At 39.8% G+C, this 13,566-nt stretch overlaps 1 protein-coding gene across 1 annotated transcript; it reads left to right on the forward strand.

Annotated features, from left to right (window-relative positions):
• Nucleotides 1-92: 92 nt before the first annotated feature.
• On the forward strand, nucleotides 93-12,357 carry LOC101856937 (serine/threonine-protein kinase Nek7; the record flags this gene model as incomplete). Its single annotated transcript, XM_035968506.1, is given in 8 exon segments — nucleotides 93-229; nucleotides 4,357-4,547; nucleotides 4,827-4,889; nucleotides 6,308-6,418; nucleotides 9,103-9,211; nucleotides 10,052-10,159; nucleotides 11,565-11,659; nucleotides 12,244-12,357. Coding segments are annotated over 7 exon segments (774 nt in total), but the record flags the coding sequence as incomplete, so codon positions are not given.
• Nucleotides 12,358-13,566: the final 1,209 nt, after the last annotated feature.

The raw sequence follows: 13,566 nt of genomic DNA on the forward strand, positions 1-13,566 counted from the left end.
CATCAGGAGTGTCCCTTTCTCGGCATTCTAAAGAAGAAAATATTTATCCCATTCACATTATTTCAAAGTCTCTGTCAAAATCAATAAGAATATATTCTCAGCCAGATAACATGCCTTGATTTGGTGCTTTTCTCAATAAAGCTTTGCACTTTGCACTCGAGAGTATGTTTGCAGGATTTTCATCTGGAACACTTCCAGTGGAATCGCTTTCTAGCAAGCATATTGTCAGGTACTGTAGTAAACGTCACTGGGTCAACAGGGCTTTAAACTTTTTATTGGATTTATTCTAGGTCAGATAAAGCAAGTGGTCACGTTAATATCGAGGTAAGGCATCATGTTGTTTTCGTTTTCCCAATAAATTATTGTTTGAAGTAAATGCAAAGACTGGAGCTACTTGCTCACATCAACTACGACTTTTCGTCAGTGGTCGGCAATGTCAACAAACCAATATGGCCGCCTGTGTGATCATCGTCACTTGTGAAATGATTCGAACCCACATTCAATTATTCATTGCAATCTAATCGACCGTTTATTTTGTTGAACTTATTAAATTGAATCAACCATTTTAAAGCCTAGGGAGTTGTATGACAGGATTTCGAGATCTAGATTAGTTTGTTTTACTTTTGTTTATGTTGACCCTGTAACACTACAGTACAGTACAGTCAACAGTTACAGCACAGCTAACCTGCAGTAGTCAGTTGTGTCAGTAGCCTACTGTACAGTGCTACACTTTATTATTAAACATACTACTCGCACTACAAGTCTATATTACAATTTTACAGTCTACTAGAGCTACAAATCAGGAATGTGCACTGGCCAACAGTGACCATACTGAAGAAACTGAATCAATCAATTGACTGAGTGATGATACACTGCTAATATGAACTCGCTTTCTAAATCAGACTTGTAATTGTTGATGACTGACTGTGATGTAATACCTGCCCTGGTAGACCACAACTACATTCACAATACATTTTCAACTGTCAGCTTCCTGCCCTCCTCATCATTTCGTACTATCGTACCCTCTGATTGAAGTTCTGACAATACAACACTGAGACTTTCACTTACACTGACTGTTTGTAGTCATTGCGAGAAGAAGGAAAGGTAAAAACATTTTTACTTTCACTCCCTCACACAGATGCACTGCCTCGGGGGTCAAACTGCAGTATTGTTTGCTGCAGATCACACATAGAGCCACAAAAACTGTCGCAAATCAATTATTTTCAAGAAAATTACAAACTACAAACCTAACTGCAAAATAGATATCAAATTATGGGTTAGAACAGAGGGGCGTTCCCCCCACCCCTCCCGATTTTTTTAAACTGTAGGCCTAGTGGCTCGCTACTCGAGCACTCTCACGGGCAATTGTGAGATTTCACACCCACTCTACCCTGACCATCTGCATCGCTCAGGGCTCACATTATGGGATAACATCTACCCCCAAATTGCACCCCTACTCCCCTTCCTCGCCTGGCGGCATGGCCATGGCATTACATTTAGAGCCAGCAGAACCAAACTTGCGATTTTTAATTTCAAATTAGAGCTGAGCGGGCAAAGCATTTTCCGTCTTAGACAGGTGAAACCCTCGGAAGGGAGCGCAGATTTTTCTTTCCGTTTCCGCATTGGACAGGTTTCAGTTTTATACACGTAATTGAAAAGGAATATATCAAGGGGGGAGCGGGGAGATTCCGTTAAGACAGGTTTCCGTTTTATACAGGTTTCCGTTAAAAAGGTAGGTTCGACTGTATATATCGTAAAAAATGGACAACTGGTAGCTAAGTGTGAGATGGGAGGGAAAGGTTAAGGATACCGAAGGGATCTAGCATAAACTTCAGTGTAGTGCACTTGGCTTAAAAAGTATGCTCTGTTAGGTGTAACTTTCACTTAGAATCACTTTTTGAAGTCTTGGGTCCCATTTAAGTATTTTTACTCTTGGAAAGCAAGGCCTACTTCATAAAAGTGAAAGGTACTTTTACTATACATGATATAACATTCACTTTTCAAGGGATTTTAAATCAAAAGTTTTGTCGCCTATTTTGTCCAAAGTGTACTAATAAAGAGGGACTTTGGACAAAATATATTTCTGAGGTGATGGTTTGTTTAACATGCAGAATATGAGAAAATAGAAAAATGACTAAAAGTGATAGCTTTCCCATACTTAGGAATGCAACTTAATCAGTTGCAGTGAGAGGGCCAGTTTTTTGTACACACAGTAGTTGAAGTAAGGCATCAGATATTGGTTATTGAGGTAAACATCATATTGAAAATAGAAAGGGGGCTTGAAGGAAGGATATATGGGGCAGGAGAGCCAGGGGTAGACCAAGAGTAACATGGATGGACAACATTAAAACACGGACTGGCCTTGGTGTAGCAGAATGTGCAACGGCAGCTCGCTACCGTGAAGGATGAAGGGTCATTACACTCATTACACGTTAACCTCTGAGTCAGAGATAACACTTCCAGAGCTTCCGAGTTTTGCCTTTGCCTCTCAAGTAGATGCTTGCATCTCCCCCCACCCCCTCTCTTTTCCTCACTTACACTTCTGTACTTAAAAGAAAGAGACAACGAATGGACGCACTGCACTGAAGTAAATACCAAAGAAAGTCACTCTATATGATACCTTAATGGATAATGAACCTTTATGGATTTTTAAGCATGTTTCTTGGGCTGCCAAGGTTTTTATAAAATTTTTAAAGATTCTACTGCGGCTTCAGTGTTCTAGTGGTACCTTAGGGTTTTTCAGTTTACGAGCCTTTGGTATTGCAAATGTTAAAGATCAAAGGCAGTACCGGTAGGGTTTACATTAGCTTTATATTTGTGTGTGGGTGGAGTGCTACATTTACAGAATTTTGTGGTGGTAAAGATTATGATTGATAAGTAAGTTGCTTAAGCTTATTCAGCAAATTACAAGATGGGACTGTTTTTAGAAATCAGGCGGTCCCCCTCTGGACAAACTGTAACTTCCAAAACATATTTTAAAATATATATATAGCAATGACATCCCCAAGCCTGTGTTATAAATGCAAAGGGAAAAATATAAACTGATCCTTGTCACAAGTTCCAAGCCTGTATAAACTGGTAGACCTTTAACTAAACCAGTTGTCAGACCTGTCCTGCGGTAGACTGTCAACTAAACCAGAAACATTGCGGTAGACCTTCTACTAAACCGGCACCCATTTTTCTGTCTCTTGTGCAGTCTTACAATCTGTGACCGGCACTGTAAAGAAGCTGTACTTGGAGGGAACATTTAGTCCAGATTCTCGCTGCCCCAGGAGAGAAATATTAATTTAGTACGGAAACTCTCTGCAGTAGTGAGAGCAAAGCTGTGAGATAACAAATGGGACAGAGAGTCAATTGTGGTGCTTAACAGTATCTTGTGGGTTTGTTTGCCCGGTTGCTGACTCAAGCTACTTGAGTGTGTGCTGATAAGGCACCCAGGGGGCCTTCATTCATATCTCTGGGCCTCCTCTTTTAATTTCCTTTCTTTGCTTTTCACTGCCTACCATAACAGTGTACATTTATAACGGGAGATTCTGTTGAAGTGTAAGCAGGGTTTAAAAAATTTGTTGTTGGAGAATACCGTAAGCAATAGATTAAATTTTACTCTTTGTTTATTTTGATTAATTGTCAGAATTAGTTGTCACTGAATCTGTTTTTGGAAGAGATTTCTTTCTGAATGTTCAGTTGGCTTGATTTTTTTTTCTGAGCATCAAAATGTTTCTAGTGGCTGATAGTTTTTCCCATGATGGTAGTTTTTGGAGGCTGACTTCTAGTCTTTGACTGAAATGATATTTATTTCTCTGTCAAAGAGGCCTCCATCTTTCATTAAGGTTGGCCTTTCAACCCTGTTTTTTTTTTACAAGGCCAAATTTGTATAACTGTAGACTCCCCACTGCAACAACCTGATTTGACAGTCTTTGAGAACTATTTTCTTCAACTCTTTTTCAACTTTACAAAAAAATTTGCCTTTGGTTAACATATGCACATACCAATTCATGTTTCTTCTTCTGATAGTCAGTTTATTGAGTAAGCAGTCTCTGTGGGCAAGTGTGTGATCAGAATATTATTATGTTGGTGAAGAAGACGTGCATGTGGAAGACTTACTCACCCTCACGTGTGAAGTCAGAGTGTTTATCATCACATGTTGGCTGGGAAATGATCTGGGCAGGAAAGAGAAAGAGCAGGAAGAAAACGAGTTTGTGTCATCTCAGATTAAAATAATTATTTCATCAGGATTTGTTGGATTCAGTGTGGCTATGAAGTGGACACAGAGGTCGAGGATAGAGAGGAAGAGTCACAAGGAAAAGAATTTACATTATTGGACTTTTAAAGAATATTGAACAATTATTTCCTCAGTATTCATCAGATCCATCATGGCTGAGGAGATGGAGACGAATGAGATGGTCGAGGCGTCAGCGCCGATGGCACAGAATGGCAAGCTGGCGTACTTTTATGTGGAGAAAAAAATCGGGAAGGGACAGTTCTCTGAAGTGTACAGGGCCAAACACAAAATAGACGAAGGAATTCTAGCGCTAAAGAAGGTTCAGGTAAGAGGTACCGTTCAGGCGTTGAAATCCTTTTGACCTGCTTCTTACCTCTCAACAGTCTGTCTTCCTGTGTTTCTCTGATCCTGGGGATCAGTAAGCTCATTGTTAACTTTCTGGGTTTACTCGGTATGAACTTTTTTGAGGTGTCTTTTGGGTTTGATTTTTTATACATATATATGTGATTGTAAAACGTAATCAGTTTGTTGTTGTGCGGGAATTACAATTACGCTATATAAACATGGATATTAATAGATTTGTTCTGTTTAATTTTCCTTACAGATCTTTGAGATGATGGATGCGAAGGCCAGAAATGACTGCATGAAAGAAATTGATTTGTTGAAGGTAGCTTCTACATAAAACTGTATGAAAGACATCGATTTGTTGTATGTATCTCCTTTGTTAAGACTTCTGAAACAAGCTGTCATATATGCCCATATATCGTCTGCTCAGTGTACGGCTCAGTCAAACGTCACTTTTCAATATGGTATATGGTGGAGTCTTACACAAAACATTTGTGGGTGGTTGGCGGGTGCTCTGGCGTGGTTTATTCCTTCTTTCCTATGTCTTTATCTCCCCTCCTTCTTTTTTGTGTTTGTTATTCTCTTGTAACACCTAATCTTTGGCACTTATATGACCTTATTATGTTGCAAGTGCCGTAATACACATATTAAAACTAAACAACTAAACAAAACATTTTATATGTAATAAGCTTATAGTAGTTTTGTTTCTTTTTAGCAAATGTAACATGAGTTGTTCTTTTGGTTTTCCTTTCATTCTGTGGAACAATTTCTAGTCCTATCGTTTCGAGTGGGTGCTTGAAGGGCACCACTGGTAGGTGCTACCTTTATTCTATCCCTCCGTCCTTTCTGTGTGCGTGTGTGCACGCATGTGTGTGTGTGTGTGTGTGTTTGTGTGTGCATGCATGCTTGTATGCTTGCGTTTGTGTGTGTGTGCGAGTGTGTGTGTGTGTGCGTGTGTGTAGAGGCGGGGGGTGCCACTGGTTGATACTTTTCCCCCCCATCCCTCTGTTGTTTCTATGTCTGTCTTTCTTACTTTTCCTCCGCACTAAACCGCTTTTTTGTGTCTGTGTGCTTCTCTTTACCCCAACAAACAAACAAACAAATAGAATCTGCCGTTTGCTCAAGGTGACTATTTTTCTCATAGAAATTTTTATACATATACATATTCATAATACTGTGTTTTACGTTCACACATGTCCATTAATTTTTAAGGTGTGATATTTTTATGAATGTAATGCGCTTGGAGCATTTTTTAGAAAATGGAAAAGCGCAGCGTAATGCTATTTATTATTATTATTATTAAAACTTATCCTTCTCTGTGTCTCCACCCCCCCCCCCCCAGGGCAGTGCTACTGACTGAAGTGTCTTTAGGCCATTCCCAAAGGGGGGATATTAACATATTCTTATGCACTGTAGAATTGTAAATGGGCTGATTTATCAATGTCCTGCTCATATTGTGCCAGAACAATGTAGGGGGGAACTACTGCTTTTTCTTTCCTCATCCTTACTATCGTCATTTTTCCTCTACTTCTTTTGTATGTTTGTCACACTCTTGTGATCCTCTTTTTCTGGGGTGCCTTGATAGCAGACTTTGTGCTGTTGAGGATAGAGAGGTGAGCAGAGCAAGCCTGATTCCCTGTTTGGACTTCTCTGTTGACATCCACTCCTTGGCGCTCGTATGACCTTTTGCAGTTGCGAGCCTGTAAAACCTTACTAAAACTAAGCATTTGTCTCCCCCAGCAACTGGATCATCCGAATGTGATCAAGTATTTGGATTCGTTCATAGAGAACAACGAGCTGAACATTGTGCTGGAGCTTGCAGACGCAGGCGATCTACAACGCATGATCAGGGTGAGTTGGGACGGGGATGGAGGGGGGGGGGAAGGTGTGTGGGGGCAGGGGATTGGGGAGAGGGGGGGGGACTGCTTTGTGTGTTGCTGCCGTAGCTCATAGGTGGCAGTCAAAGTCTTTTGGCTTAGCTAGACCACCCACAGCGATGGGTCACGTCATCTGGCATTTCTATACGAAAACGAGGAGCTACATCTTTTGTTGGCATACCTAGACCAAAGTGATGGGCTTCCATCTTTTGGCAAATTTTGACTAAAATGAAGGGAAACATCTTTCAGCTTAATTAGACGAACGTGACAGGCTTCATCTTTTGACTTAATTAGATCAAAGTGTTTTTTCAGTTTGTGTATTTTTGTATTGTTTTCTTTTCTGTCTGCATGTTTACGATGTTATTCTGTATGTGTATATTTACTGTATTTTTTTCTATCTGGTTGCTTACGATGTTATTCTGTATGTATATTCTTACAGTATATTTTCTGTCTCCACTTTGGCGGTAATGGAGATGGATGTTAAACTCAGAGGTCCTCCCTTTTAAATAATTTTGCAGCGTTGAAAAGGGCGTATAACTTTACAATTCCCTAATGAGAACTGTTTAGTTGACATTTTGAGATGGTACCTGAGAGTGAGACTGAGGTTCCTGTCTTTGTACCTACTTTAGTACTAGCAGACCTGCCAAGTACTCTGATAAAATTGGAGGTTTATTTTTTATTTTTGCACATTGAAGAACCCTGATTGGACTTGCATTGTATCCATTTTTTTTTCTTGAATTCTATTTCCATCAGTCTTTCTCAGCTTATCATCAATGACATGGAGATACACTAGTTTATTTGCTATATTTGTGTGACTTATTGTTAATGATGTGAAAATGTTTACTTACGTTTCTTTTTTGTGTGTATTAACCATTCATGTTTATTTGCTACTCTGATTTTTTCCCAAACTCCCATTTTTAGGGAGGATTTTGAGGAGGATTCCTCATTTTTGGTTATGTAGGGTTTGTCAGGTCTGTACTTGTTAGTTCAAATAACTGAAAGTTAGTTCAAATAACTAAAATATTGAGAGTTATGTCGAAGTAGATCGCGTTTCCAACCTCAGGGAAGTCTTTAGTAATACTCCTAACGTCTTTCCAAGGACACCTGTTTCCAACTTGCATCTGTGGTGGAACAATTAGGGTTTCGGCTGTTGTGCATAAAAGGTATGAGTTGAATGGAGAGAAAAAATTTCATTAACTCCTGCCCTGAGTCTGTGCCGAGATGTGAATCTTATCAGCAACCGATTACGTCGGACGTGCCGGGCAGGCCGCCGGGGTCACTCAGTGTGTACTGTTGGTGTACAGCGTGCATGCCGGGAAACATGTGTTTTCGCCATGAATACTGCGGGAATGTGTTAACCGATGATGAAAATAACGCTCTATCTTTCATAGCTTTCTATTTATAAAGTGTTACAAACACATGAATAACCCCCTCTCACAAGCTGATGAGACATTACGAGTAGTTACACCCATTCAAATAACCTTTCTGGACGTTCTTGTTGTTATGAATGACCTGAGGTTCGAAAGGGGATAATATAGGTCAATTTCCTAATGTTTTACACTCAAATTGTTCTTTGTACCTGCACAATGGTATTCAAAACTATAAAACAAGCTTATTTTTTATCAGGTAGTATCATTTCATACAAAATCAAGCTCATTTTAAAGATTTTGTATAGAAAAATGGAAGTCTTGTTTCCTGACTATCCTTTCAAGCTCCTCATGGCTAAGTGGGTCAATTTCTTCTATAATTTCATTGGGCGAACATCTAGAGCTACCAACTTGGCATGTTTTGAATGCGACGTATGCCTCGATTACGAACCAACGCAGGCGGTTCTAGAAGAAGGCCATAAATGCACACAAACTCAAGCAGACTGACGCACACACACTTGACCTGCGTGAATGGGGACCCGAATGACACGTAAGATGATGCGTGCTGCACGTGCGCTGAGCCAGGGGCTACACTGATTCGGGACCCGAACGTAGGCGAGGTGCCGAAATAGGCTTATCAGGCGACATATACCCAGCTCCCGCAGGACGATGGTTAAGTAATATTGTCAAGGTGCTACCTTTTTGGCCTAACTCAGACTTTAGCCAAAATGAAACCGATCCTACACAGCACTCCTTGACATCAAGGCCCCTTGCTAGGACGTTGTATTCCACTGGTAGGGATGGCAGTACAAATACTTTTTTACCTTTCCTTTAAAGAATATTATTTAGTGTGGTCAAAATTTAGAAATGGTCATAAAGATTAAAAAAAACAAACGAACAGTTTGCTTGGTAAACTTCGTTTATTGTAGCTAAGTACTGGACAAGCACTGACTGTCAAGGTGGAAGCAGCCTGCTTTCTGAATGTGAAGCATGCTGACAACATGAATTACTTCTCGGATTCAAGCCCTATGGAAATAGATACATCACACTTATAGGTAAACTTTTTACCTTTTATAAGTGTGAAATAATAAAAGGCATGTTATAATTCAAGAATATGTCATCAATAGAAATTCTACAAATTTGACCCTAGTGTCAATTTTTGGCCAATGTCTCCTTGTGTAGATTGCGAGAAATAACTTGTTTTGTCAGCATGTCTCACAAATATTTGAACCTGTGTGGATGAAAGCGTAAGTGACTTACAGTGTGTTGTTTCTTGTTGTGTTGTGTGCAGCACTTCAAGCGTCAGTGCCGGCTCATCCCAGAGAAAACCATCTGGAAGTATTTTGTACAGATCTGCTCGGCCCTGGACCACATGCACTCCAAGAGGATCATGCACAGAGGTACACTCCCACGGGTTTTTTGGGTGGTTTTTTTTGGGGGGGGGGTTGGGGATATTTTTTTTCTTCTCAAAGAGTGTTGATAAGCATGATTAATATTTGGTAGGGATAGCGTACAAATGTTAAAACATTTTTCTCTCAAAGAATATTGTTTAATGTGGCTAAAATTTAGAAACGGTTGTACAAATGTTTTTTAAAAAGTTTTCTTCGTATCTTTGTTTATTGTAGCGAAATTTAGACACAGTCATACACATGTCTTTCAAAACTGATTTTCTTAGTGACTTAGTAAGCTTCATATTGGGTACTTAGTTTTAGACACAGTCGTACTCACATTTTAAAAAAATGTTATTCTTGGCAAGCTGTGTTTAGTATAGTTAAGTTTTGACACAGGTGTACCTATGTTGTTGGTTTTTAAAAAAATGTTTTTCTTAGCAAGCTGTGTTTAGTGTAGTTTAGTTTTGACACAGGTGTACCTATGTTGTTGTTTTTTGTACGAACTTCATTAAGCATAGCTGGAATTTTAGATATATTTTGATTGACTATTGGTCCAGTCAGTGTGTCTCCCCTCTTATAGACATGAAACCAGCAAATATGTCCATCCCTTACCCTGTCTGTGTCTATCCCCAGTAGATATCCAACTGTCTGTCTCAGTAGATATCTAATTGTCTGTCAGATATAATAGATATCTAACTGTCTGTGTTTTTCCCAGAAGATATTTAACTATCTGTGTTTATCTCAGTAGATATTTAACTGTCTGTGTCTTATCTCCCCCCCCCCCCCCGATATCAAACCAGCCAATGTGTTCATCACTGACTCTCATGTCTCTCAATCCCCCTCCTCCAGATATCAAGCCAGCCAACGTGTTCATCACGGCTCAGGGTGTGGTCAAGCTGGGAGACCTGGGACTTGGACGTTTCTTCAGCTCCAAGACAACAGCCGCTGTCTCTCTAGGTAACTATTTATAGTGTAGCTCCGAGACCATTGCCACCTTCTCTCTGTGTATCTATTTATAGTTCAGCTCCTTTACCACTGCAGCAGTCTCTCAGGGGACCTATTTATAGTGTAGCTGCGAGACCACCACCACCTTCTCCCTGTGTATCTATTTATAGTTCAACTCCTTTACCACTGCAACAGTCTCTCAGGGGATCTATTTATAGCTCATCTCCTTGATCAGAGCAGCCGTTTCAGTAGGTATCTATTTATAACCAAGCTCGGAGCTAACCTGGCTGTCTCTCTTTGCATCTATACCAAAACCTCGGTATAACATACTTGATGGGTGGTTGTCGGGTGCTCTGGTGTGGTTTGCTTTTTCTTTCATATCAAATATCTATCATCCTTATCTCTCCTCCTTCTTTTATGTGTTTGTTACTCTTTTGTAACACCTCTAATCTTCGGCACTTTTGACCTTATTGTGTTGCAAGTGCTGTAAAACACTTACTAAAAAACTAACTTACTCGGCTTAACTTTTTATCTCTAGAGGGGGTTTCTCCACTATGCTGGAGGCCTCTTTTGGTGTGAAATCTAAAAATAACATATATATCACTAAATTGGTAATCACATCTAAACAAATGAACCTATTTCAGTAGTTCTTCATCTAATGAAAGAACTAGACCTACAAGTAAAAGAGACTTGTTTTTTGCAATTTCCGAAAACTAACAACGTCGGAGTCATCATAAAGGAATGTGCCCGAGCTGCTGATAGCGGATCCCCGGCACAGCAGTTCCGACAGTGAGCTGCTGGCAACGGCTTGCACAAATAAACAGTCAAAATGTCCAATATTTATTTTCTTTCCCTCTGTTGTTTCTATCTGTCTACTGCCGGGTCTGGTAGATCCTACCTCTTTCCTTTCCCTCTGTTTTTTTGTCTGCTACTGGTGGGTCCTACTTCTTTTCTTTCACTGTTGTTTCGATCTGTCTACTGCTTATAGGTCCAACTTTTTTTCTTTTACTTTGCTATTTGTGTCTATCTTTCATACTTTTTCCATTGCACTAAATGGCTATGGGTAGTAAGAGGGTGTCACTAGCAGGTTCTTCTTTTCTTTCCCTCTGTTGTTTCTGTCTGTCAGCCTTTAATTTTCCCCATCACTAAATGACGTTTACAGTGTGGATGTGCTTCTCTATACTCTAATAAGTGGGTGGTTGGCAGGTGCCTGTGTGGTTTGCTCCTTCTTTCCTGACAAACATGTATTAGCTTTATCTCCCCTCCTTCTTTTTTGTGTTTGTTACTCTCTTGTAACACATCTATTCTGCGGCACTTGTATGACCTTATTGTGTTGCAAGTGCCGTAAAACTCTTACTAAAACTCAAAACTCAAACAAACACACAAAGTTACACCTGATGGCCTCTTGTCTTTTCAGTTGGCACGCCCTACTACATGTCGCCGGAGCGCATCAACGAGAAGGCCTACAACTTCAAGTCAGACATTTGGTCTCTGGGCTGTCTGCTCTACGAGGTCAGTGGGTCGCTGTTTGTAAATATTTTATGTCCACTGTCATTGGTTTGTAAAGATTGAAGATCTTGTGAGTTAGTTTTCAGCATGTTGTTTTTTTAAATTGTGTGTCTGATTCTCAAACTGTCTCCTGGGATCTATTCTCAGAAATAGTATCCATTGTGTCGGTTGGGATGTAGAACATTTATTATTTGACTATCAATTAGAAAGATTTGGTTGATGGAAAATTCTGAATTGTTCTGTCAACTGACTAGTTATTTTGTTTACAATATAATGTTTCTATTCTATGTGTACTGCACAGTAAGTGGGTGGTTGGCGGGTGTTCAGGTGTGGTTTGCTTCTTCTTAACTATAAAAAATCTATCATCTCTGTCTCCCCTCCTTCTTTTTTGTGTTTGTTACTCTCGTGTAACACCTCTAATCTTCGGCACCTATACGACCTTATTGTGTTGCAAGTCTGCAAGTGCCGTAAAACACTTACTATAACAAAAGCAAGTGCGTAAAACTTTTACTAAAACTAGTAATGTGTTCTGTTGTGTGTACTGTAAAGTAATGTGTTCTGTTCTGCTCACTTGCGCCCTTGTACAGATGGCGGCCCTGCAGTCCCCGTTCTATGGAGACAAGATGAACCTTTTCTCGCTGTGCAAGAAGATAGAACAGTGTGACTACCCCCCTCTGCCTGCCGACTGCTACTCTGAACAGGTACGACAGAGGCTGAATACTTTTAAACGGGGTATAATGGAGGTGGATGTTCTCTGAACATATGTGAGATAAAGGCTGGCTGCTTTTTTAAACTGATATGATAGAGGTTTAATTCTTCTTTAAACGGGTATGATAGAAACTGACTGTTACTTTAAACTGATATGATAGAGGCTTAATTCTTCTTTAAACGGGTATGATAGAAACTGACTGTTACTTTAAACTGATATGATAGAGGCTTAATTCTTCTTTAAACGGGTATGATAGAAACTGACTGTTACTTTAAACTGATATGATAGAGGCTTAATTCTTCTTTAAACGGGTATGATAGAAACTGACTGTTACTTTAAACTGATATGATAGAGGCTTAATTCTTCTTTAAACGGGTATGATAGAAACTGACTGTTACTTTAAACTGATATGATAGAGGCTTAATTCTTCTTTAAACGGGTATGATAGAAACTGACTGTTACTTTAAACTGATATGATAGAGGCTTAATTCTTCTTTAAACGGGTATGATAGAAACTGACTGTTACTTTAAACTGATATGATAGAGGCTTAATTCTTCTTTAAACGGGTATGATAGAGGCTTAATTCTTCTTTAAACGGGTATGATAGAGGCTTAATTCTTCTTTAAACGGGTATGATAGAGGCTTAATTCTTCTTTAAACGGGTATGATAGAAACTGACTGTTACTTTAAACTGATTTGATAGAGGCCGACTGCTTCTTTAAACAGATATTTTGTAAAAAAAATGTTTGCGGGGGTAAGTGTTTTACACTGCTCGCAACTGCATGAGGTCATATGAGCGTACGGGACACATTAAACCTTTTCAGTTGGTAGGAAATTTTGAATTTTGCCTGGGTGGCGGCCGTAGCCTACTCTTATCGATTTTGGACCACCAAGGAATCTTTAACTTGCGCAATTTGCACACGGGACCTCCGAGATTTATCACCTTTGTCAGAGTAGAGGGCTAGGTGTAGATCTTTCCTACCATAAGATCAGGGGTGTGGGTGAAAGACAGCAGTAAGAAGGAGCCAAGGAGTAGCAGCAGAAACGCTGCAGAAAGAGTGAGGGGCCAAGAGGTGGGGGTAAAGGGGGTGAGGTGGGGGGCAGAAAGTGACGATGAAAGCAGACGACAGAACATTGTTAGAGAGCAGGAAAGGATGTGAAAGGAGGAAATTTTAGACAAGAAAATATTCCGTCGCTTTC

This window comes from Aplysia californica, unplaced genomic scaffold, assembly GCF_000002075.1.
Source record: "Aplysia californica isolate F4 #8 unplaced genomic scaffold, AplCal3.0 scaffold00001, whole genome shotgun sequence".
NCBI lineage: Eukaryota > Metazoa > Mollusca > Gastropoda > Aplysiida > Aplysiidae > Aplysia > Aplysia californica.